Source organism: Schistocerca gregaria, chromosome 8 (assembly GCF_023897955.1).
Source record: "Schistocerca gregaria isolate iqSchGreg1 chromosome 8, iqSchGreg1.2, whole genome shotgun sequence".
In the NCBI taxonomy this organism is placed as follows: Eukaryota; Metazoa; Arthropoda; class Insecta; order Orthoptera; family Acrididae; genus Schistocerca; species Schistocerca gregaria.
The window spans coordinates 420,042,232-420,069,164 of record NC_064927.1 but is presented as its reverse complement, the minus strand read 5'-3'; the positions used below and the strand labels follow the sequence as shown (position 1 = coordinate 420,069,164).

The following is a 26,933-nucleotide window of genomic DNA, read 5'->3' as shown; positions in this document are numbered from 1 at the left end:
TTTTGTGCCACCAACAACCTTTACATATGACTAGAATTTCTTCAGGTGTTGTGAAAGCTCATCTGACAATATTCTGCTACGGTAGTCATTGAAGGCATCACATGCATTGCTCTCTTGACAGCCAAACACGTTTCATCATTCAGCATCTCTCTCTCTCTCTCTCTCTCTCTCTCTCTCTCTCTCTCTCTCTCTCTCTCTTCTCTCAAACTTCATTTTTCTTCTACAATTGTTGAATCTCACACCTCATTCCATTACCCAACTAAGTTTCTCTTGATACCTCAGGACGTGTCAAGTTATGCCACAAAGCTCTTTTTCCCCCAATTTGACTCAGTACCCATACCTCCTCATTAGTTATCTTATATGCCCATCTAGCCATCAGAATTCTTATTCAGCACCACATTTGAAACATTTCTTTCCTCCTCTTGTCTGTATTGGTTACCGTCAACATTTCACTTGCATATAAGCGAGACTTCAGATACTTTCAGAAAATATGCATATCTAATATCAACAAATTTCTTCTAATACACTACATCGATTAGGCAATGAGCCTGTGTTATCTACACAAACTGTCTGTCCACCTGTTTCTCTTCTTCAAAAATGGTTTTCCTGCTATTGTCATTAAACATTTTCTATCCTCTTCGCTTTGGTCATCACCAGTTATTTTGCTTCCCACATAGCAAGACTCATTTACTACTTTTAGTCTCATTTCCTAATCTAATTCCCCTTACTATCGCCTGATTTATTTTGGCTACACTCCATCACTACTATTTTACTTTTGTCAGTGTTCATCTTATAATCCCTTTTCAAGAGATATATATATATATATATATAATATGTCTGCTTGTGTCTGTGTATGTGCGGATGGATGTGTGTGTGTGTGTGTGTGTGTGTGTGTGTGTGTGTGTGTGCGAGTGTACACCTGTCCTTTTTTTCCCCTAAGGGAAGTCTTTCCGCTCCCGGGATTGGAATGACTCCTTACCCTCTCCCTTAAAACCCACATCCTTTCATTTTTCCCTCTTTCCTGACGAAGCAACTGCCAGTTGCGAAAGCTCTTAATTCTGTGTGTGTTTTGTTCATGTGCCTGTCTGCCGGTGCTTTCCCGCTTGGTAAGTCTTGGAATCTTTGTTTTTAATATATTTTTCCCATGTGGAAGTTTCTTTCTGTTTTTTATATATATATATATATATATATATATTAAAAATAAAGATTCCAAGACTTACCAAGCGGGAAAGCGCCGGCAGACAGGCATATGAACAAAACACACAGACACACACACAGAATTACAAGCTTTCGCAACTGGCAGTTGCTTCGTCAGGAAGGAAGGAAGGAAGGAAGGAAGGAGAGGGAAAAATGAAAGGGTGTGGGTTTTAAGGGAGAGGGTAAGGAGTCATTCCAATCCCGGGAGCGGAAAGACTTCCCTTAGGGGAAAAAAAGGACAGGTGTACACTCGCACACACACACACACACACATATCCATCCGCACATACACAGACACAAGCAGACATATTTAAAGGCAAAGAGTTAAGGGCAGAGATGTCAGTCGAGGCGGAAGTACAGAGGCAAAGAAGTTGTTGAAAGACAGGTGAGGTATGAGCGGCGGCAACTTGAAATTAGCGGAGGTTGAGGCCTGGCGGATATCGAGAAGAGAGGATATACTGAAGGGCGAGTTCCCATCTCCGGAGTTCGGATAGGTTGGTGTTGGTGGGAAGTATCCAGATAACTCGGACGGTGTAACACTGTGCCAAGATGTGCTGGCCGTGCATCAAGGCATGTTTAGCCACAGGGTGATCCTCATTACCAACAAACACTGTCTGCCTGTGTCCATTCATGCGAATGGACAGTTTGTTGCTGGTCATTCCCACATAGAAAGCATCACAGTGCAGGCAGGTCAGTTGGTAAATCACGTGGGTGCTTTCACATGTGGCTCTCCCTTTGATTGTGTACACCTTCCGGGTTACAGGACTGGAGTAGGTGGTGGTGGGAGGGTGCATAGGACAGGTTTTACACCGGGGGCGGTTGCAAGGGTAGGAGCCAGAGGGTAGGGGAGGTGGTTTGGGGATTTCATAGGGATGAACCAAGAGGTTACGAAGGTTAGGTGGACGGCGGAAAGACACTCTTGGTGGAGTGGGGAGGATTTCATGAAGGATGGATCTCATTTCGGGGCAGGATTTTAGGAAGTCGTATCCCTGCTGGAGAGCCACATTCAAGGTCTGATCCAGTCCTGGGAAGTATTGTGTTACAAGTGGGGCACTTTTGGGGTTCTTCTGTGAGAGGTTCTGGGTTTGAGGGGATGAGGAAGTGGCTCTGGTTATCTGCTTCTGTACCAGGTTGGGAGGGTAGTTGCGGGATGCGAAAGCTGTTTTCAGGTTGTTGGTGTAATGGTCGAGGGATTCAGGACTGGAGCAGATTCGTTTGCCACGAAGGCCTAGGCTGTAGGGAAGGGACCGTTTGATATGGAATGGGTGGCAGCTGTCATAATGGAGGTACTGTTGCTTGTTGGTGGGTTTGATGTGGACGGATGTGTGCAGCTGGCCATTGGACAGATGGAGGTCAACATCTAGGAAAGTGGCATGGGATTTGGAGTAGGACCAGGTGAATCTGATGGAACCAAAGGAGTTGAGGTTGGAGAGGAAATTCTGGAGTTGTTCTTCACTGTGAGTCCAGATCATGAAGATGTCATCAATAAATCTGTACCAAACTTTGGGTTGGCAGGCTTGGGTAACCAAGAAGGCTTCCTCTAAGCGACCCATAAATAGGTTGGCATACGAGGGGGCCATCCTGGTACCCATGGCTGTTCCCTTTAATTGTTGGTATGTCTGGCCTTCAAAAGTGAAGAAGTTGTGGGTCAGGATGAAGCTGGCTAAGGTGACGAGGAAAGAGGTTTTAGGTAGGGTGGCAGGTGATCGGCGTGAAAGGAAGTGCTCCATTGCAGCGAGGCCCTGGACGTGCGGGATATTTGTGTATAGGGAAGTGGCATCAATGGTTACCAGGATGGTTTCTGGGGGTAACAGACTGGGTACGGATTCCAGGCGTTCGAGAAAGTGGTTGGTGTCTTTGATGAAGGATGGGAGACTGCATGTAATGGGTTGAAGGTGTTGATCTACGTAGGCAGAGATGCGTTCTGTGGGGGCTTGGTAACCAGCTACAATGGGGCGGCCAGGATGTTTGGGTTTGTGAATTTTAGGAAGTAGGTAGAAGGTAGGAGTGCGAGGTGACGGTGGGGTGAGGAGTTTGATGGAGTCAGGTGAAAGGTTTTGTAGGGGGCCTAAGGTTCTGAGGATTCCTTGAAGCTCCGCCTGGACATCAGGAATGGGATTACTTCGGCAAACTTTGTATGTAGAGTTGTCTGAAAGCTGACGCAGTCCCTCAGCCACATACTCCCGACGATCAAGTACCACAGTCGTGGAACCCTTGTCAGCCGGAAGAATGATGATGGATCGGTCAGCTTTCAGATCACGGATAGCCTGGGATTCGGCTGTGGTGATGTTGGGAGTAGGATTAAGGTTTTTCAAGAAAGATTGAGAGGCAAGGCTGGAAGTGAGAAATTCCTGGAAGGTTTGGAGAGGGTGATTTTGAGGAAGAGGAGGTGGGTCCCGCTGTGATGGAGGACGGAACTGTTGCAGGCAGGGTTCAATTTGGATAGTGTCTTGGGGAGTTGGATCATTAGGAGTGGGATCAGGATTGTTTTTCTTCGTGGCAAAGTGATATTTCCAGCAGAGACTACGAGTGTAGGACAGTAAATCCTTGACAAGGGCAGTTTGGTTGAACCTGGGAGTGGGGCTGAAGGTGAGGCCTTTGGATAGGACAGAGGTTTCGGATTGGGAGAGGGGTTTGGAGGAAAGGTTAACTACTGAATTGGGGTGTTGTGGTTCCAGATTGTGTTGACTAGAATTTTGAGGTGTTGGGGGGAGTGGAGCTGGAAGTGGGAGATTGAGTAGATGGGAGAGACTGGGTCTGTGTGCAATGAGGGGAGGTTGAGGTTTGTTGGAAAGGTTGTGGAGGGTGAGTGAGTTGCCTTTCCGGAGGTGGGAAACCAGGAGATTGGATAGTTTTTTGAGGTGGAGGGTGGCATGTTGTTCTAATTTGCGGTTGGCCTGTAGGAGGATGCTATGTACAGCCGGTGTGGATGCGGGAGAGGAAAGATTGAGGACTTTGATTTGGGATAGGAGTTGACGGGTGTGTTCATTGGCCGAGTCGATGTATAGGTGAAGGATTAGGCGGGTGAGGGCTATGGATTGTGCTGTTTGGAACTGGTATAAGGACTGATGGAAAGAAGGATTGCAGCCAGAGATGGGAACTTTAAGTGTGAGGCCTTTGGGAGTAATGCCAAATGTCAGACAAGCCTGAGTAAATAAAATATGGGAGCGTAATCTGGCTAGGGTGAAGGCATGTTTGCGGAGGGAATGTAAATAAAATTTAATGGGGTCGTTGTAGGGATGTTGTGAGGTTGACATGGTATTGGTAGGTGGAAAGGGTAATATGAGGTTAAAGTGAAAGTAAAGAGAGATTTATATAGGGAGAGATAAAGGTGTGAAAAAAGTCGAAAATGGAATCCCTGTCAGATTCTTTACTGAATTTGTGGCCGAGTTAGCCCATCTTCCAACTATAACCCATTATAGATCCCTCATTGCACACAGACCCAGTCTCTCCCATCTACTCAATCTCCCACTTCCAGCTCCACTCCCCCCAACACCTCAAAATTCTAGTCAACACAATCTGGAACCACAACACCCCAATTCAGTAGTTAACCTTTCCTCCAAACCCCTCTCCCAATCCGAAACCTCTGTCCTATCCAAAGGCCTCACCTTCAGCCCCACTCCCAGGTTCAACCAAACTGCCCTTGTCAAGGATTTACTGTCCTACACTCGTAGTCTCTGCTGGAAATATCACTTTGCCACGAAGAAAAACAATCCTGATCCCACTCCTAATGATCCAACTCCCCAAGACACTATCCAAATTGAACCCTGCCTGCAACAGTTCCGTCCTCCATCACAGCGGGACCCACCTCCTCTTCCTCAAAATCACCCTCTCCAAACCTTCCAGGAATTTCTCACTTCCAGCCTTGCCTCTCAATCTTTCTTGAAAAACCTTAATCCTACTCCCAACATCACCACAGCCGAATCCCAGGCTATCCGTGATCTGAAAGCTGACCGATCCATCATCATTCTTCCGGCTGACAAGGGTTCCACGACTGTGGTACTTGATCGTCGGGAGTATGTGGCTGAGGGACTGCGTCAGCTTTCAGACAACTCTACATACAAAGTTTGCCGAAGTAATCCCATTCCTGATGTCCAGGCGGAGCTTCAAGGAATCCTCAGAACCTTAGGCCCCCTACAAAACCTTTCACCTGACTCCATCAAACTCCTCACCCCACCGTCACCTCGCACTCCTACCTTCTACCTACTTCCTAAAATTCACAAACCCAAACATCCTGGCCGCCCCATTGTAGCTGGTTACCAAGCCCCCACAGAACGCATCTCTGCCTACGTAGATCAACACCTTCAACCCATTACATGCAGTCTCCCATCCTTCATCAAAGACACCAACCACTTTCTCGAACGCCTGGAATCCGTACCCAGTCTGTTACCCCCAGAAACCATCCTGGTAACCATTGATGCCACTTCCCTATACACAAATATCCCGCACGTCCAGGGCCTCGCTGCAATGGAGCACTTCCTTTCACGCCGATCACCTGCCACCCTACCTAAAACCTCTTTCCTCGTCACCTTAGCCAGCTTCATCCTGACCCACAACTTCTTCACTTTTGAAGGCCAGACATACCAACAATTAAAGGGAACAGCCATGGGTACCAGGATGGCCCCCTCGTATGCCAACCTATTTATGGGTCGCTTAGAGGAAGCCTTCTTGGTTACCCAAGCCTGCCAACCCAAAGTTTGGTACAGATTTATTGATGACATCTTCATGATCTGGACTCACAGTGAAGAACAACTCCAGAATTTCCTCTCCAACCTCAACTCCTTTGGTTCCATCAGATTCACCTGGTCCTACTCCAAATCCCATGCCACTTTCCTAGATGTTGACCTCCATCTGTCCAATGGCCAGCTGCACACATCCGTCCACATCAAACCCACCAACAAGCAACAGTACCTCCATTATGACAGCTGCCACCCATTCCATATCAAACGGTCCCTTCCCTACAGCCTAGGCCTTCGTGGCAAACGAATCTGCTCCAGTCCTGAATCCCTCGACCATTACACCAACAACCTGAAAACAGCTTTCGCATCCCGCAACTACCCTCCCAACCTGGTACAGAAGCAGATAACCAGAGCCACTTCCTCATCCCCTCAAACCCAGAACCTCTCACAGAAGAACCCCAAAAGTGCCCCACTTGTAACACAATACTTCCCAGGACTGGATCAGACCTTGAATGTGGCTCTCCAGCAGGGATACGACTTCCTAAAATCCTGCCCCGAAATGAGATCCATCCTTCATGAAATCCTCCCCACTCCACCAAGAGTGTCTTTCCGCCGTCCACCTAACCTTCGTAACCTCTTGGTTCATCCCTATGAAATCCCCAAACCACCTCCCCTACCCTCTGGCTCCTACCCTTGCAACCGCCCCCGGTGTAAAACCTGTCCTATGCACCCTCCCACCACCACCTACTCCAGTCCTGTAACCCGGAAGGTGTACACAATCAAAGGGAGAGCCACATGTGAAAGCACCCACGTGATTTACCAACTGACCTGCCTGCACTGTGATGCTTTCTATGTGGGAATGACCAGCAACAAACTGTCCATTCGCATGAATGGACACAGGCAGACAGTGTTTGTTGGTAATGAGGATCACCCTGTGGCTAAACATGCCTTGATGCACGGCCAGCACATCTTGGCACAGTGTTACACCGTCCGAGTTATCTGGATACTTCCCACCAACACCAACCTATCCGAACTCCGGAGATGGGAACTCGCCCTTCAGTATATCCTCTCTTCTCGATATCCGCCAGGCCTCAACCTCCGCTAATTTCAAGTTGCCGCCGCTCATACCTCACCTGTCTTTCAACAACTTCTTTGCCTCTGTACTTCCGCCTCGACTGACATCTCTGCCCTTAACTCTTTGCCTTTAAATATGTCTGCTTGTGTCTGTGTATGTGCGGATGGATATGTGTGTGTGTGTGTGTGTGCGAGTGTACACCTGTCCTTTTTTTCCCCTAAGGGAAGTCTTTCCGCTCCCGGGATTGGAATGACTCCTTACCCTCTCCCTTAAAACCCACACCCTTTCATTTTTCCCTCTCCTTCCTTCCTTCCTTCCTGACGAAGCAACTGCCAGTTGCGAAAGCTTGTAATTCTGTGTGTGTGTCTGTGTGTTTTGTTCATATGCCTGTCTGCCGGCGCTTTCCCGCTTGGTAAGTCTTGGAATCTTTATTTTTAATATATTTTTCCCATGTGGAAGTTTCTTTCTGTTTTATTTATATATATATATATATATATATATATATATATTTCCATTCAACTGATACTTCAAGTTGTTTGCTGCTCTCTGTGACATTTATAGTTTTCATTTCTTCTCTCTAAATTTTAATTCTTTTTTTTCTAAATTTCTACCTTTTTTCACTGATACTCAGTTTCCATTTCATCCCTGTTTGCATCAGGTGTTTGAAGGGTGCATTCATATGGGACTAAGAATGAATTAAATGACTATGTTGCCTTTTTCCTACACTCCACTACATAGCACCTTGCAGGAATTCTTACAACCAATGTAAAATCAATATAACTTTTATTACAATGTTTTTGGTATGATTAATACTAACACCGCTCTTTCATTCATTCACTCATTAATTTGTCCATCTATTATATTCTGTAGCTCTAATCAAGGACAACCTCTGCAAATGAGGAATAATTCAAGACATACATTTAACAAAGAGCTTTTAGAAAACAGTTCTGTACTATCCTGGATGACCATTCTCAGTGAGTATGGTGGGCAACTTGGGGAGAGGTTCCATTCTTCCAATGTTTTGAAGACGCACAGAGTGTTACACCTGGCACCATGGTGTAGGGAGACATCTAGTACGACTTTGGGTCACGGCTGCTAGTGACTGAAGTGACTTTGATGGCACAATGGTACATCACATACAGCCCATGTCTTTGTGCTTTACCTCTCATGCGACAGTATTGTGGTGCCATTTTTCACCATGACAAAGCTCGTCCACACATGGAACATTCCAATTGATGATAATGTACTCCCATAGACAGTAAGATCCCCAGATCGGTCTCCTGTAGAGCTTGGGGTACCAGTTTGGATGTTAACTCCACCCCTGCACCAGTATCCAGGATAATGAGGACCCGTTACAACAGTGGGAATCAGCGTGCATCAAGGGAAATACAACTGTATCAGTGCACGCATCCAGGGCAGAGGTGTGCAATATCATACTGATAAATGGGCTCATACAACAAAACTCTTTGCAAACTTGACTATTTTCTTATCACTAAAATAACATCACGTATCCTCTCAAGCGGAGAAGTTTCATTTCATTCCCTGCTCCTCTCTGAGGTGCTTCAGTTTTGTCAGGCAGTGTATTTACACTACATCAGCACTTATCAAAGAAAAATCTTTATACACACTGTGAGACTTTAAAACAAAATGTTTGATTTTAAACACTGTCATTTACATGAACTTGGCTAGATTCAATGACTGAAGACTGCTGTTTATCAGACAATTCGTAGGAGTAGTTAATAAAGTGTGTTCTCATTTTTTTAAAAAAATCAGATTCCTAATTTATTGCTTTATATAGGCCAGCAGTTTGTTAAAACCTGTGTATCAGAATTCCCATACCCACTCTGAAGTATACAGATACTGTGGTTGTGTAAAATACAAATTATTTGAAAGCGTATTTATGCATTAGTAGCAAATACCACTGAGGAGTACTTTATACAGTTTTTCAATGTTATTTTTTGCTCAATAACTACTTTATTTACTTTAGTCACTTTACTGCAGAAAAAATTCCGTAAGATAATAGGGGGTGAAAGTATGCAAAATTAGCATCTAAAGTCAACGCAATAAATCTTAATACTATAACTTTAGCTTTAACTTATTGTGATTGGACAAAAAAAAAAAAAAAAAAAAAAAAAAGATCTCTAACAATTTTTCACATCAGTGTACCCGATTGATGGTCTAATGCAGGCTTTCACGGGTGGGATTTAGAACCTGAGATTTAGTTATATGGGCTTTGGGATGTTCTCTACAGCTTGTTTCTTGCTTGGATCGTGGTCTAATGACCATACACCTAAAGACACCATGAATCCCATCACTGACCCACAAGATGCAAATCGTGTAATTTACTGTATCAAGTGACGAGTAGTAAAATATTTGTGCCAATGTATTTAGAAGCAGATGTAGCTGGTTGTAAGTAACGAGTCTTACTTGAGAAGCAAACACATTACAGAAGCTCTTCAAAAGTACCACGACAATTACTGTTGAACATTATACATTTGTTAATAAAATCAAACATCAAAATAAAATTAGCATAGTTTGCTTACTTGGGTTGAGGGCTATATCAAAGGCTTTACAGATTTCATTAAATATCCCATTAACCCGGCTTTGCTATGTACAGCATTTTAAATCTCATGAATGAAACGAGAGCAAGTCTGTTTTCACATCTTCAGAGGTTGCTTAAATCATTTGATTCCTAAGAGTAATATTCAATAATCTCCAAACAAGAAACATGTAAATATGAAGTATATGTTCCACAATACTACAACAAATTAAACTCAGTGATAGAGGCCCATAGTTCTGTGACGCTGCTTAAAGACAAATTACCAGTGCCTTTCATCAATTACACGGAACACTGCTGTCCCAGTGGCCCACAAAAGACTGTTGCCACAAGGAAGATGATTACTTCTGCAAATCCAATACAGAATATGGAAGGTACCCTCTCATGTCCATCAATGTTTGTTCTATCAAGTGTCTTCAGTTGCTTTTCACTTCCATGTTGTTATCTACCATTTCCTTGCCCATGTGTCAATCAAAAGTGCAAACTGTTTTATGATATTTGTGGGTGAGCCAACTTCAAAACACAAAAGCATTTCACCCTTCATTTGATCACCTGCTACTTTGCTGTCATCATGATCAAAATGCAGCTGGACAGATCACTGTTCCAGTGACTGATTTCAATTGTCACATTCTGTAAATCCCACCAAGAAAGGGCACTGTAGTTTCAGAGATGCATTCAAACTGAAAAAATTAAATATAATTACACTGAACATGCCATCTGCACTAACAAATTGTATAAATGAACATATAAGTATCACAAAAACTATTAACCGAAAAATTCACTGTTCATTCCTCAGAATTTACATGGCTACATTTACAACTATCGAAGAACAACAATTATGTACATACTGTATGTATAGTGGCCTATTTACAATAATCGTATTACTGGGAAAAGAGAGTGCAGATTGGTGTTGATCTTCATCTTCAGCAAATATGTGGAATAAGAATCATTCATTTATTTTAATTACAAAACTCCAGAAAACAATCCTCAGAACAAATGGAAATAAGCAAAAAAAGCTTGCACCCTGTATTCAAGTCAATACAATGAGAAATACTCCTAAATTCAAAACATGCTGAACTGAGCTTTTTGATTAGTTCATATGTTGTCTAGTTCAGTGTACGACTGTTAATATATGTTTTTCATACCACCCAGTTACTATTGTTCATATTAAATTGCTGCCCCTGGTACTTATCTCCACAAGGTGCAATGTTTAGTACAGCCAACAGACTATCCAAATTTTTGGAACTAGCAGGAGAAAGTGATCGCCGGGGGAACGGTCCTGCATGCTAAAGTCCTTTTTAATCTCCCTCAACCTAAACCGGTCTCATCCCGAAGGAAGAAACTAATAGTTCTAATAAATGTGTGTGTGTGTGTGTGTGTGTGTGTGTGTGTGTGTGTGTGTGTGTGTGTGTGTGTGTGTGTGTGTGTGTGTGTGTGAGGGGGGAGGGGGGAATCTGTGTCTTATGTCAGAATCACCAGATAACACGAGCTCTTTCAGATCACATTTAATCCAGTTTTTACTTTGTGGACATATTTACGATATGGTAGCAAGACTCTAACGCAATGGCGTATGGCGGGTTTGGAGGGAGTCAGTGCAAGTTTAGGTAAGGTTTTCATAGACAGAAACAAAGGAGCAACTCACCTCAAAGTAATGTGACGTACTGGGAGAGATGTCTGGGCCAAGGGCGGCCGCACTGCTGAGGGAGCGCTCCTTGGCACCAGCGAGCACCGCTGGGTCCTTGCTCTGCTCCCTCATGGCATTGAAGAGCTCCACCACCTGTAACAATGTGGCAAGCTCATCTCCAATGTCTGAAAACACATTATGTATGAAAACTGAAATGTGTAAAGCTCTGCTGTCATTACACTGCAACAGGTCACATGTTTAGACATAAAATGTGAAATAGCAAGGTGAAAATATCTCAACTAGAAGTGAGAGATTTTTTAATCTAAAAATACAACCATTTTCCATAGTATTTCCACTTTTTTAACTCTCTGCACTTGGCATTTTTTTCTTTCACTAAAAAGATTGTATCTCTCAGTGTGTTTTTGGGAGGATTACAAAATACCTTTCTACAGGTGCCACAACCACATTATTTGTGTTGACACTTTTTCTGCAGCTTAATGTTGGGACAGAGGTAAGCCAGAGGGTGCTAGTTTTGCTGAATTAATGGATACTCCAATAATTCATATGAAGAGTCCATTAGTTCTGTCACTGAAACACACATCGCTAAGTCATGTGTGTTGTCCTGCGAAAATATATTTTTGTTCTTTCTAAATAATAGCTTCTCGTCTTGGATAGTTTTATCAGGTTTATTCAAATACTCATTTGGAATTCACCAATTATTGTTTCAACCTTAACAACAAATAAATAAGAAGAATCCATTTCCTATCCCAGAAAACAGTCAATAACCTTTCTGCCAGATGGAAACGACAGTCTTTTTGGTTCATGGTGCCAAGCTTTCCGCTACTAATCTGATATCTCAGTTTTTTTTCTGAAACTGTAGACCCATGCCTTCTCCATAACAACTAACTAGCACACAAAAGCCGCATTATTCTTCTCAAAACAGCCATAACATTTCCATTCCATTCTTTGCATATTTGTTGTAGGCGGGCATTAGCTACCTAGTAATGTGATGTTGGAAAAGTATAGAATAGATTGCCGATTAAAAATATTTCTGATTTCTTGGTAGCAAGTGCTCTCTCCAAACTTACGATGTTTTAAAAGCACTTTTTTAAAAAAGACTTTATAATTTATTTCGTTTGCTGCTGTTTTTATTTCACTGCTGCAATTTCAGTATTTGTGCCACTGTCAAGAATAAGATTTTACGTTACATTGTATCATGGAAATAGGTTAAAAATAATTTTAGGGCTAATAACTGACTATGGATACAGGTAAATATTTTCATGGTTCCTTTTACTCCTTAGGTCATACATGCCAGGAATTTTTAATGAGATGAAAGACATTTATGGGAGAGACACACAATTGCCTGCGACATATGTTATATTTTTAAAACTGTGTATAATTCACCAAATTCACTATTCGGTATGTGTGTTTACTTCTAGTCGCCTATGCTCATTTAAATACGAAATCTTACTGACTGATTTTTGCAGCGAAATTTTTCCAGCGGTCTATGGGAAGCAAACTTTGTATTTAGCCTAATATCAAAAGACGATCTTCCCCCTGGGAAGAGGTAATTTATGTAGTGTCTACTTCCTCACAAGAATCTCACATACTTGTAACTATCAAGCGCTGCCCGACCTCTCGGCGATCACCGGAATCCTTTTTGGCTTATAATGAAGCTAACGCCTGACGCTTATTATTGGTATTAATTGAGTTAACACTTTCATTTTGTAATAGTGATTATGTATACACAGCTATTAGTTGTTTAGTTGCCTGTAACATAATAATTAAAGGCAGCACATTTCTTTTGAAGTGCCATGCTTAACATTATTCCGAAACTATTCTCCCAATAGTCCGTGTGGCTAAAAGTTCGCCGCGACTTCTGAATTAAATGAAATTATTGAATACTATTACATATTGCACGCGTACAAGTCTGGGTTGCTCTCCTCCGAATAAATGGGGTTCGATGCAAACTTGCCCCTTCGAATCCTTTACCTATACACCAGTTGTGAAGGAGCATCAGAGTTCCCATATGTTGTGAGGATCCTCTATTTTGGAAATCAAGAAGACGCCGCAAATTATTAGTTCTGCATTAAATAAGGGATGATTCACTTGTTACACACCAACTTCTTTCCAAGATTCCATTGTCTTCAACGCTGTTTGCGCAGAGAACTATACGCCGAAGACGAATACCTGACATCTAGCTCGGACATGTTTTTATGTTGTTGTCCAAAGATCCTAAGGCGATAGAGTGCTTTGTAGCCAGTGACCTGATAGCAGCTCCAGTTTTCACAGATACAGAAGTGACAGCTTATCAATTACCACCTGCTTCGCTCGACTTGTGCTTCCATTCGTCGTATGAAAAGCGTATTTTTGATTCGAAGTTACAGACAAGCGGTAGAGTCAATCTGAATCCCTTTTAATCATGGCATTTTACATATGTTCAACGTTTATCAAATATCGTAAAGTTTATTTTAACGTAAGGGTATAAATTTGGCCCCCAAATAACGAATTACAAGTACCTGCGGTGAACTGTTCACGAATATCTATAATATTGTAAGTCACCACTAAATCATTACTCCTACAACTCTCATGTCAGTAATACCTTCTGCCTGTGAATACTGCAGTGAAATTCATGTAGTACAGAATTTTAGAGCCATACATTGCAAATCATTTACCATACATCGTTTTGTGTCACATAAAAATCTCTGAGATATGATTGGGAAAAAATCTGAAGTCGCGCAGTGTGTACGTATCTCAAAAATCTCATCTCGTCGCTTACAACTTTGGAAAATAAACATCAGCACTGTTTTAAGTAGATTGGCTTTGTATTCAGGAGGGTGTAGGCTCCAGCCTTCACTCGGCCATCCAGATTTAGGTTTTACGTCGTTTCCCAAATTATTCCATGCAGACGCCGAGATGTTTCTACTGTAAGGCCACGGCCGGCTATCTGCCCCATCCTTGTCAAACTAGGTCTGTAAGTAGGTAAATGCCTGTATGTATGAATTATATTATTTTTCGTTCTTCTTAAATTTGAATACCATGATATTTCCAGTATCCTTGTAAAAGTGATCTACGGATGAATAAAACTATTACTACTACTTCTACTACTAATACACCAAACCTACAAACAGTGAACATTTACAGTGTATGTGATGGCAGAAAAGTGCACTGCAGGAAAATAAATGCGAATAAATAAAATCGCATTTTTTAACCTTAAATAAACTTCTGTTGTAAAACCACAGAACACTCTTCTTTTATACGTTTTTTTTTCCGACACTGAAGTTGGGTCTTGGTTCGACTTGTCACTTGTTTGAAAGCCTGACAAGGGGGTCTCTGTAGGCTCGGGGCAGTGTCCCTGCCCTGGGCAACGCACTTCATTTTAAGTCTTTCCCTAATCCAGTGTTGTTTATAGATTCCCTCTTCCTTAAAATAAAACGAAACAATACATTCTGATATACAGTTGGATGCTTGAGATTCACAGTAAAACAGGACCAGAAGAGAGATCACGATTACTGTTTAGTTTCAATAGTTCGTTGCTCTAGTCGTAAGAGTTGAGAAAATGAGAAGTATAATTTGTGTTACAACGACACTAACTAAAAAAATAAATAACGTAAGAATGCGCCATTTCTAAATTTGGTTTATCCATGTATTTTAAACACTGGAATGGAATTCACATCAAATTCCTTGTTTGCTAGTATCCACATAGCACTAACGCTAGTAACGTACTTATTTACGAGTTCAATGTAAGCATCGAATAAATAGACTGCTTTCGTCAGACGCTAGCCTTTTGAGACGAAAGGCAGTAAGCGAAACAAGTGAATACCAATATAACAATTTTATTTTTCCGTTTCTCTTTCTGGAATATATAGGTCTAAAATGTTGACAGCATTAACATTATCTTATGGAAGCTAGCTTGCACTTTATTTTTAACTATGGGTAAATTTCGACGACTACTTCGTACGAGGGAAAGGTGATAATACCTGAAAATCTTATGTGATTTCACATGAACAAGCCACGGCTAACCCCACAGGGCAGAAGCGACAATCGTTTCCTGGTCACTCGCTATTCGCGACGTTTGAAGGAGAATTATAATGGACTTCCAATGAATATTTTTCCGCAGAAGTCTGACACGCCAAAGACCTCAGGCAAATAGGAGCCACAGAGTCAAAATGACAGTCAAAACAATGGACAAAGGCTGGTAAAAGTGCACCCAAGACGGCAAAATCAATCTGTCCGCTGGTAAGATGATGACCACTGTTTTTTTTGGGATCCATAACTGGATTCTGTTATGATTGTTGGATCGTTTGAAACTTGCGCTGCCTGGAAAAAATAATCAAGGTTGGTACACAAGAAGTGCTCTTTCACGAGGATAATGAACTAACCCACACATCAGCGATAACAACGGTGAAAGTGCTTCATGGACTGGGCTTTGAAATGGTTCCTCAACCACGCTATTCGCAGACTGACGACTCAAGCGGCTTCTTCCTGTTCACTAATTTTAAACTTTCGCTTGCTGGGAAGGAATTTTCATTGGATGAGGAAGAGATCGTCTCAGTCAAAGAGTATTTTGGAGAGTTCGACAGAACCTATTTTTGCGATGGGATGAAAAAGCTGGAGGATCTCTGGATAAATTGCATAACCCTCGAAGAACATTATATCGAGAAGTAAGGTGAATTGTCAACGAAACAAATATTTTTTCCTTGCTCTTTTTCTATAGTTATCAAACCACCCTCGTATGTCAGCTATTTCGTGGTTGCTGGTTGGTTGGCTAGGAGGGACATTAAGGCGAGACCTTCCAGGAAGCAATGCAAAGTGGGACAGCGATAGACTGCACACATGGAAACAGTTGCTCTGGTGTTTCTTATGTAACACATGCTTAACAACGGAACGAGAAAATCATTCTAAAAAAAAAGGTAACTGCATCTGATTTAGTGAAGCATGTAGTAGCACTGCAACTGAAGAAGTACAAGAAGAATTCTAAACCTAAGACAAATAGAATTTGAGAGAAGAGTTATCTTGCTAATATAGCAAGAGATACCGAAATAAAGTCAGTGTTCTATCGCAGTTGTAGGAATGTGAACTAGTTGAGATGCTGAACTACGTTCGTACGCGCCCCACCGATGGGGGTTGCTTTTAAATCCTATCGCATCACATAATGTAACGCGAGAACCGTGCGTAACAGTAACAGCGAAATTTCAGGCCCACGTGCGTCTCAAATACTTCAGCCAAATATGAAACTAATACGCAGAAAACATAGGCCACAAAGGGAAATCTGCTAAGGTAGAATTCCACAGTAGTTGCCAAGAGGATTACAAGGGGGAAAATGTATATAACTGCAACACCGTGAAGCAATCATAATGAAAACAAAGAAGCCGCGCATTGCTAATGGTGGAGCAAACAAACTACTGAGTTGCAGACTATCTCAACCACAACAAAAAACTAATAGCCGTGCCGTCATTAGCTTGAAGGTTCGTTTGAACACGACAGTGCTTAGTAGATGTGAGCATCCATTATGACAGCTTGGTCAATTACAGGAGGGCGAAGGGTTTAATGAGGGAGAGGAACCGCTTAGCTATTCAGCATTCATAAGGCATTACGTCAGGCAAGTTTCTTTGTTAAGATGTGGAAGCAAACGCAACTACGAATTAGATCTAAACATTTGGATACGCAATGCGCTACCTGAGCAGTCAGCAAGCCATACAAAATGTAACTGTACGACGACCAAAACATTTGGTGACACCATCCTGAGCTGCGATAAGACCACTTCCATTTAAACCCAAGAACTCTGAAGCTCTGTTCTTGTGTTTTTGAGCAACTACTTCGCATACTGCTTTGAAATGGGCTCACAGTTCACTGGTAACAGATTTCTGCAAAGACACTTTTAAGGTCACCTTCCGCCTGGATAGCGTCGCGCATCAGCACGCCGCTTCCGGGATTCGGGAAGGTGCGCTGACTCCGGGACGAATCCACTGGGTGGATTAATGACGGCCAGCCTGGACGTGGTCTAAGGCGGTTTCGCCACATCCCTCTAAGCAAATATCACGCAGTTACCCAAGTCCTGCTTCAGTTACACGAGTCACAAACATTCTCGCACGTCATAACACTATAGCAGGAGTCACGAACGATGGCGGTCGAGTTTAGGCTTGTCCTGTGCCCCTACGTCACGTATATTGACAGCCAATGAGCGTCGAGTAGTGCTCTGCTGTGAACGCGGAGGTGAAAGCTATATGGGAGCAGAGGCAACAAGTCAGGTAGTTTCTTCCAGACCACTAGAGGCGCTAGTGGGCAAATGAAGCTGGAATGGACCAATGAGAGCTATCCAATGGCGGTTGTTGATATTATATCGTCTTGCTCTGTACTGGAGTCAACGATTACAGTCGTCTTTGCATATGTTTCATATTTACATAGGACTGATGTTCATTATAAACAGGTTTTTTACTTTAAATTTCATAAAGTTCACCATGGAATTGAAGAGATCGCCTGCTGAAAAAATGTCCGCAATTAATCCTAAGGTTAGCCATTTAATTTTCAGTAAATAATCTCGTAGCCTATAAATGAAAAGTACTCTCTTCTGTCGTGAATGGAGCTGTGTGATTTCCGTTTGCTTACTTAAATAACTTTTATATATCAGTGATAGTTTTATTTAATGAGGAATTCTATGTTTTTTCAGGATATTCAATACAACAAATTGACGTTGAGATACTCCTGTAAATTCCCCTGTTGTTCATCTGGATATTACGTTGGTTGAACGGAGAAAGTTAGCAACAAGCATTTCTAGAGGTTTCCAAAAAAAACTTCAAGGATTGCTTCTGAAGTGGAAAAGTGTTTGTAAACTGTCACCTAATGTGAATTGTGCTACTTACTTTGTTTGTGAAGATCATTTTTTCGAGGAAGATTCTATGTATAAAACTAGGCATAGGCCAAACAGGGATGTGTTTCCGAAACATATGGCAGGTGTTCCATGTGAAATTTATAATATCACTAGTGAATCAGGTGAAACTGTTGTTCATAGTGAAATTTTTGTCGTGTGCTTGAGAAATAATAAGTAAGTTTTGTTTTCATTTCACTGTTTTCCTCCACCTTTCCTATTTTTGGTATTAATATTTATGTATTCTTTTTTATGTTGAAGAATTTACAGTCGTAAGATGTAGGAACATTTTTTTAAGAAATTAATGGTCAGTAGTGCAAGTTTCCTGGGCAATTACTAAGAAATTACAGTACTGAAACATAGTTGTAACAAAATTCAGAATTCTGTATTAATTAACACTGTGATAAAGATTTCTTAGTTGAACCTCTTTAACTGCTGATTATTCTCTTAATAATAGGTTTTTTTCTCCATTGACCGCACAGCTTGTAAGATGTCAAAGTATGGCATTATTCCGGAATATTTGTGGTCCAGTTTAGCTGCAACAGTTTTTATTTAACTTGTAACAGCTTTTTACACTACAAGCTTGTTTCGACTTACTGTCAGTTTCAAGTGTTGCGTCTAGTTTTTGTGACGCACAAAACATCTTGGAGCTTTTATATGTTGATAGAAATCAATATAAGCGCCTGACAGTTCCTGCTCAAGAAAACATCATCATAGGAGCAGCGACTGTGCGACGCAAACGTCAAAAACAGACTTGTAAACTGACACAATTATACTGATTTCTATCAATATATAAAAGCTCCAGGATGTTTTGTGCGTCATAAAAACTAGACGCAACACTTGAAACTGACAGTAAGTCGAAACAAGCTTGTAGTGTTAAAAGCTGAAGCTAAATAAAATTGTTGCAGCGAAATTGGACTAGTAATATTCCTGAATAATAGGCTTGTCACTGCTGTATTGCAATGTGCTATAGCTGTGTTTCAGTTATTTTATTATGATGCTAGCCAAAATAAGTACATAGCACGCCCAGACAACTGAGATACGAAAATTAAAATGAAAAAAAAAAAAAAAAAAAAAACAGCGTACATAGCCTAGGAGGGATGCAACCAGCAATGTTCATCCTTTTTTTAGTTCATCTCCATACCACTAGAGGCGCTGCTGTCGGTCAGTGTTTCCCTCTTTTAACACGGGAGTTGCGCTTCTCTTTTCTTGTTGTTCTGTGGCTGTGAATGCCGTAGCTAATGCAAGCATTAAACGCGATCACAGCGAGTTGTTTAGTGAATTTCGATTCCATTTGTTGCGAGCAGTCATCGTTGATTGTGATGGTAAGCGATAAGAGATCGATAGACATAATTTGCAGGATATACGCTACCTTCAAGCGGAAAGAACGCGCATGCGCGTACCGCAACTGTCGCTTGGAATTGTCAACAATATAACCCACTCTGTGCCTCGACATGCGCGAACCGCCATGTCTGTGGATCGGACTATAGACGCATACTGATGGGGCACACAAAATTCCGTCTCCGTGGGGAAGGGGAGGCTGAAGGAATGACATCCCACCACCCTGTACGACTAACACTGCCAATTCTAGGCAGACATGCTGGTCTTACGACGATATGGGATGTGGCTAGGAAGAAGACGGAGGATCCTTTTATATCACCTGCCAAATAACTATATCGCGCATTTGTGTAGTCGATTGCATTTCGACAAGTGGGCTGTTATCGTGGTGAAATATGGTTCCATGTATGTTTTGAGAAGCATGTCTTTGTCCTTTGAAGAGGTGTCCAGATTTCTAATCGAAAAATCCATTTTCACTGGCATGTTATGAAAACATTAAGCATGTCTGTTGGATGGTTAAACTTCCTAAAATTTGTATGTGTTCATCACTGTTACTAGAAAGGAAAGCCCGTCCGATAACGTCACCCGTTTCTTTCTATCCATCACTTTACGCTGACGTGCTGAAGGCCAATATGTCTTCAGCAATAACGCTATAGCGGATGCGCCAATAATGGTCGCAACATTTCTGACCGCGTCAGCCTCTGTGGCAGCAGGTATCAATTAATAGTTGATTATATAAGATACAGATTGCTAGGCACCTGTGTTTACACACACCAGGCAAATGTCTGATTTATTGTTCTCCCGGTAAGAGCTTTAATAGTCTATGGCGACAGCTCCATTCCACACCCATCATTATTTCGAGATACTGTATTTTCTGTACAGCGATGCGGGTGCCAGGAGTTCTCGTGTGTGGTGATCACATCGTCAAAAACTGTTGTAATGATGTACGTAAACTTCGCTAACAGAACGACTAATCTTCGTCAAAACATTCCCCAAGACGTTGAACAACGTACAACACGTTCAGAATAGTCTGGGACTTTTAAAGACCAGTCAGATATACATTGGGAGAGGTGGGGGATAGAAGTGTCTCAGTTTTTAGTCTGAGGTAGTAGGCCCCCGGAGTAGACAACATTCAATTAGAACTACTCACGGCCTTGGGAGAGCCAGTCCTGACAAAACTCTACCATCTGGTGAGCAAGCTGCATGACACAGGCGAAATTCCCTCAGACTTAAAGAAGAATATAATAATTCCAATCCCAAAGAAAGCAGGCGTTAACAGATGTGAAAATTACCGAACTGTCAGTTTAATAAGTCACAGTTGCAAAATACTAACGCGAATTCTTTACAGACGAATGGAAAAACTAGTAGAAGCCGACCTCGGGGAAGATCAGTTTGGATTCCGTAGAAATGTTGGAACACGTGAGAGAATACTGACCTTACGACTTATCTGAGAAGCTAGATTAAGGAAGGGCAAACCTACGTTTCTAGCACTTGCAGACTTAGAGAAAGCTTTTGACAATGTTGACTGGAATACTCTCTTTCAAATTCTGAAGGTGGCAGGGGTAAAATACAGGGAGCGAAAGGGTATTTACAATTTGTACAGAAACCAGATGGCAGTTATAACAGCCGACCGCCATGAAAGGGAAGCAGTGGTTGGGAAGGGAGTGAGACAGGGTTGTAGTCCCTCCCCGATGTTATTCAGTCTGTATATTGAGCAAGCAGTGAAGGAAACAAAAGAAAAATTCGGAGTAGGTATTAAAATTTATGGAGAAGAAATAAAACCTTTTGAGGTTCGCCGATGATATTGTAATTCTGTCAGAGACAGCAAAGGACTTGGAAGAGCAGTTGAACGGAATGGACGGTGTCTTGGAAGGAGGATACAAGATGAACATCAACAAAAGCAAAACGAGGATAATGGAATGTAGTCGAATGCTGAGGGAATTAGATTAGGAAATGAGACACTTAAAGTAGTAAAGGAATTTTGCTATTTGGGGAGCAAAATAACTGATGATGGTCGAAGTAGAGAGGATATAAAATGTAGACTGGCAATGGCAAGGAAAGCGTTTCTGAAGAAGAGAAATTTGTTAACATCGAATATAGATTTATGTATCAGGAAGTCGTTTCTGAAAGTATTTGTTTGGAGTGTAGCCATGTATGGAAGTGAAACATGGACGATAAATAGTTTAGACAAGAAGAGAATAGAAGTTTTTGAAATGTGGTGCTACAGAAGAATGCTGAAGATTAGATGGGTAGATCAAACAACTAATGAGGAAGTATTGAATAGGACTGGGGAGAAGTTTGTGGCACAACTTGACAAGAAGAAGGGATCGGTTGGTAGGACATGTTCTGAGACATTAAGGGATCGCCAATTTAGTATTGGAGGGCAGCGTGGAGGGTAAAAATCGTAGAGGGAGACCAAGAGATGAACACACTAAGCAGATTCAGAAGGATGTAGGTTGCGGTAGGTACTGGGAGATGAAGAAGCTTGCACGGGATAGAGTAGCATGGAGAGCTGCATCAAACCAGTCTCAGGACTGAAGACCACAACAACATAGTAGGTTTAAGCACATGTTCGATGGATTACAACTGCGTTCTCTCGCTGTGATACGGGAAGCATCAGTTAGTCTGCAATCGTAATGGCATCACGCAGACCATTGGCATGATAACCTTTTTCATAAATTTTTAGCCACTTTTACACGAGTCAATTTCTTGTTCCAGTAGATAACTCGTAGAAAGTCAGTCTGCTGCTGCGCCTGTAATATTATTCCCGAGCTGAAGCTCGCTTGCACGAATTGTCTGGTCGTCTGTGCGCTTACACGACGGCGCCAAAATTGCGTATGGTATGTTCTGCGTCCTATATGTTGCTTAACCCTGTGCTGAATAGTGGAAGTAGTAATATGACGAAACGTTATTCTAAATTTGTACAATATTAACGCAGTAGCAGTGATAATATGGTTTATTGTTGACCAAAGCAAAATTCATAGTACATCTTCTTGACAAAGATCGTAAGGTAAATTGTCAACATTGGTGAAAACTGAAAGAACAGGAAAACTACCCATCAAAAATCTCAAAATTGTGTCGATAGTGTGTCGCAAAGTGTTTATGCCACTGTCGTAAACAACAGAAGAAGCAAATCTGTTGTTTTTGATATAGGTGTAACAGAAAACTGCTTCGCAGAGCTGAGAATGCTTTATCTGTCGCCGGCACTCGTAGTTTTCAAGCTGAAATGGGGTTAAAGATAACTGAACTGGAATTAAACCACATACAGCTTTTAATTGATGTTTACTAACGATCGGTTTCTCTGCTTTAAAGCAGCATCTTCAAGTTCTTAGTAGTGTCACATAGATTAGGACTTGGAGACGCCCTCAACGTTCGTAGATATAGAATCCATCACCACGAAGAAAGGAAGTGACCGTCTATAGTGCTTTACCTTCGCGGCAACCACATACGGGGTGTGTCATTATAAATGGGGTGCGCAGTTATCTGATTTTTATTCACGGTTCTGACTGTTAGTTCGATTAAAATTGGCCGGCCGTTGTGGCCGAGCGGTTCTAGGCGCTTCAGTCTGGAACCGCGCGACCGCTACGGTCGCAGGTTCGAATCCTGCCTCGGGCATGGATGTGTGTGATGTCCTTAGTTTAGTTAGGTTTAAGTAGTTCTGAGTTCCAGGGGACTGATGACCTCGGATGTTGATTCCCATAGTGCTCAGAACCATTTAAACCATTTTGATTAAAATTAACTTGATAGTTGGCGTCTTCAGTAGTCTCTACAGTATTGCCACAACCGCTGCCGCTTACCGCTCGGTTATCGGCGACACACACAAACATGGCAGGTCACTTGACAAATGCTGTTAATGTGTAACGCGAAGCAATGTTGGAAGCGGCAGGCGAGAGGTATGATGGACTTCAAAAGGGAGGTGCTCTGTCGACAGCTGATTTTAAGAGACCAGTGACTGAACTGCCGCAGATGACGCGTTCTGTAGCCCTGAATTTAAGCTCATGTCCTAACCTAACCACAACATCGTGGTGCGCAACGTACCCGAGAACACAGCGCTCAACGCAACCTCTACGCGCAAAGCACAGACAGCAAAATTTCAGTTTTATCGCTAAAAGCAAACTGGAATTTCTCGCTGTCATGGGGTCCCTGAAACTATCGTCAAACTGGCTACGCGAGCTGCCGCGTTACCAACAGATGAGCATTCCTGGTTGGCATTTGGTTGAAGATTACAGGCGAACGAAGAAAAAATTATAGGAAGAAAAATAAGAGCAAATAAGTCAGTAAGATTCTGAAAATGACGCGGCAAATGATTAGAAATAAAAATTACATTTGAATCAATTAATTGAATAAAAATGATAGTCAAAATCTTTAGGTTCAGAAGTTAAAAATACATTCGTTACTTTGGACGAGATTCGAACTTACGACAATCTACACATCAGTCAAATAAGTTAATCACTGCGCCGCGCCATTATACTGCGGAAGAGCGCTACATTTCAGTCGCAACGATTAATTGCTGCCTTAAAAAATTCAGCTTCACGCAATGTCGTGCGAAGCTTATCTAATGTAGTCTGATCTCTGTGATTATAATAACTGTAAATGTAACGCTGAATAGTGCCTGTGCGAAAGGATCCAGTAGTGTTTGGTTAGTGCTGCGTATGGAGCGTGTGTACATCGTTAGCATCTCTCTCTCTCTCTCTCTCTCTCTCTCTCTCTCTCTCTCTCTCTCTCTCTGTGTGTGTGTGTGTGTGTGTGTGTGTGTGTGTGTGTGTGTGTGTGTGTGTCCGCTGACGAAGGCTGTGGCCAAAAGCTATAAGTGAGAGTCTTTAGCAATCTACCTTTTCCTGCATTGTTGGACTTCTATTGACGTATTGTTGGCGAGAGAACGCCAGCCCGCTCGCTGTCAAGTGGCAACCGAGTTAAACAGGCTTGTAGAGCACCAACAGATCTGTAACACATTCGTGAAGTTCGCAGGCTGCTCTAAGGAGCAAAATATTAATTTTTGGAGCGTTCAAATAAACACGCTTTGACCCTGGAAGTGGTAGTCCCGCCTAGCTGGAGTATACTCACAACAGATCTGGAGACGCGGAAGGCCTCCATGACGGGTTGAGATGCGCTGCTTACTGACCGCTTTACGCGCGCGACTCGCCAAACACCCAACACGTGTATCCGTTTACAAAGCACGCCTTCATCACCGCACCGGAGCGCCGCTGCGCAGCCAGAAGTCCGCCAACTCTATCCGCTGCGCCTGGCGTCCACACACTCACTCACTGCGGTATCATGGGCTCCCAAATCTGATTTCCCGTATAAACTGATCTCTCACTACCGCTTCTTGCTGGTCATGTAAACACCCACATATTGATCATGGAGATGCAGTTCTGGCTCCCGGATTTCATATCCCACAACGGTAGCTCGCTCCGTGTATGCTTTAAGATCGCTGCTTGCCTTTTACAACAGTCTTTTACTGCATCTGCATGTTGGACTACAGTTGGGCGATGGATGAAGAAATGCAGAAACAGAGCTCCATGATCAGACGCTCGGGACGTCCTCTCACAGCCACTGCTCCAGACGTGCTGAATCGTGCGGACGCCATTACTTCTGCAGACCGGCGCATCAAAATTCGACAATTGGTTCTACACTTGTCGGTCAGCATTGGAAGTGCGTGTGCAATGAGCGAGACTCCCGGATATTGAAAGAGGTGTTCACGATAGGTTCCACGAATGCCTCATCCACCCTCCAAGTCCAGACCTGGCACCCTCGCAGTCCCATCTCTTTGGGCCACTTAGAGAGTCTCTAAGGGGGACACACTTTGAAGATGACGACAGTGCCAGTCATGCAGTGAAAACATAGCTACGCCTACAGGACAAGTGCTTTTACCAGAAGGGAATACATGCTCTTCCACAACGTTGGCGTTAGGCCGTGGAACGTGACGGGGACCACATAGAAAAACAGGACATGGGGAAGATATGGTGATGTATATTGTCACCAGATTCTGACTCTTAACAATAAATACTTCCTGAGAAAAAAAAGTGGGACGTTACTTATTGAACGACCCTCATATATACACCTTCCACCGCTAGTGCTGCCACCTGGCTTTTATGAGTGCTTATTGCACGTTGACATCGAACTCAGGCGGTACTCACATTAATGTGACTTGACTGTGTATCTCGCTGTATCAGGATAATCGACTTAGGTGAAAGATTAGTTTTCCAACCCGTTAGGCTTCGTGGCTCACACAATCATTTACATCGGCAGCCTATGCCTCGTTTTTCCACTGGGTTTATGTGTCGCTGTAGATACCCTTCGCTCCTCTTTCCTTTGTGCACGTTGTAGCCATCGTGACTTATTTGCCGAGATCTGATTTCAGATTTAATTCTTTTCTTGTGTCGTTACTTCGGGTTAGGGCGCCTATATTAATGACCTTGCAGAGAATATTAGGACAGTAACGTCAGACTGTTTGTACATGATGAAGTTTAATAGTCAGATAGAGAAAAGATTTCAAAATGGTGCACGGCCTGGTAACTTTCTTAAATGTCCAGGAACGTATAATTGACCTCGTAGCAAAGATGAAAAACGTAGTGTGTGCTATGATCACAACGTCACTGAGTCACAGCTGGAATCATACAAGTCATAGAAACAGAAATGGATGTAACAATCTCTTGGAACGTGAAACTGAATGGTCACATAGGTTCATATGTAAAGTAGGTTCCGACTTCGGGTCACAGGAAGGATACTGAGAAAAATTCTACAAGAGATGTTGCTTACGAAACACTCTTGAAGATAGACGTCTAAGTATCAAGTGGTTCAAATGGGTCTGAGCACTATGGGACTTAACTGCTGTGGTCATCAGTCCCCTAGAACTTAGAACTACTTAAACCTAACTAACCTAAGGACATCACACACATCCATGCCCGAGGCAGGATTCGAACCTGCGACCGTAGCGGTCGCGCGGTTCCAGACTGTAGCGCCTAGAACCGCTCGGCCACTCCGGCCGACGTCTTAAGTATAGCGTGAATGCCTACTCATAAGGTTTTCAGGGCCAGTATTAAGTGAAGAACCTAGGAATGTACTAGAATCCCTTAAGTACCGCGAGGACAAGATCAGTTGAATTAAAGAGCGTGCAGATGCGTTCAAACAGTTTTTCTTCCAAGCTACATATTCGAATGGAAAGGAACGGAACCATGACATCCAGTACTATGAGATGTATCATCTGCATCTGCCACGCACTTCATAATGTTTTGCAGAATATCAATTTAGGCGTAGAGGAACTATATTTTCCTTTCACTGAATTCGAATTCGTGTCGTCCTTCAAATGTCTGACTGTTTCTACACTGACCACTTGTAGGCTTTCGCAAGTGCGGAATCCCGTTGTGTCCTCGTATTTCAGTCGCCCAGTGACGAGCAGCTCAGGAATAACAACGTGACACACGCCAGGCGCCGCTACTTGTGTAGCTTTCACAGCCAAGCAACCCTCGCCACCACACAATTCATTAGGACCCGCCAGGCGCATGCACGTTACGCACACCGAACGTGGCCGTTGCTATTCCGAACAACTCTCGGGCTGTGCTCACAGTGGATCCGATATCGGTGGATTCCGCCGA

The 26,933-nt window shown here is 42.6% G+C and overlaps 1 protein-coding gene across 7 annotated transcripts in view; it reads right to left on the bottom strand.

The window, feature by feature from the left end:
- The window catches only part of LOC126284569 (TBC1 domain family member 4), a 777,557-nt gene that overhangs the window by 54,273 nt on the left and 696,351 nt on the right, over positions 1-26,933 (bottom strand). For 5 of the 7 annotated variants that reach the window (XM_049983582.1, XM_049983583.1, XM_049983584.1 and 2 more), the window contains one exon: positions 11,151-11,285. In XM_049983582.1, coding sequence (XP_049839539.1) covers positions 11,151-11,285 — 135 coding nt within the window. Of the gene's footprint in view, positions 1-11,150; positions 11,286-13,124; positions 13,144-13,252; positions 13,335-26,933 lie in introns of those variants that run through there. The other 2 variants (XM_049983587.1, XM_049983588.1) reach the window with 2 other exon arrangements.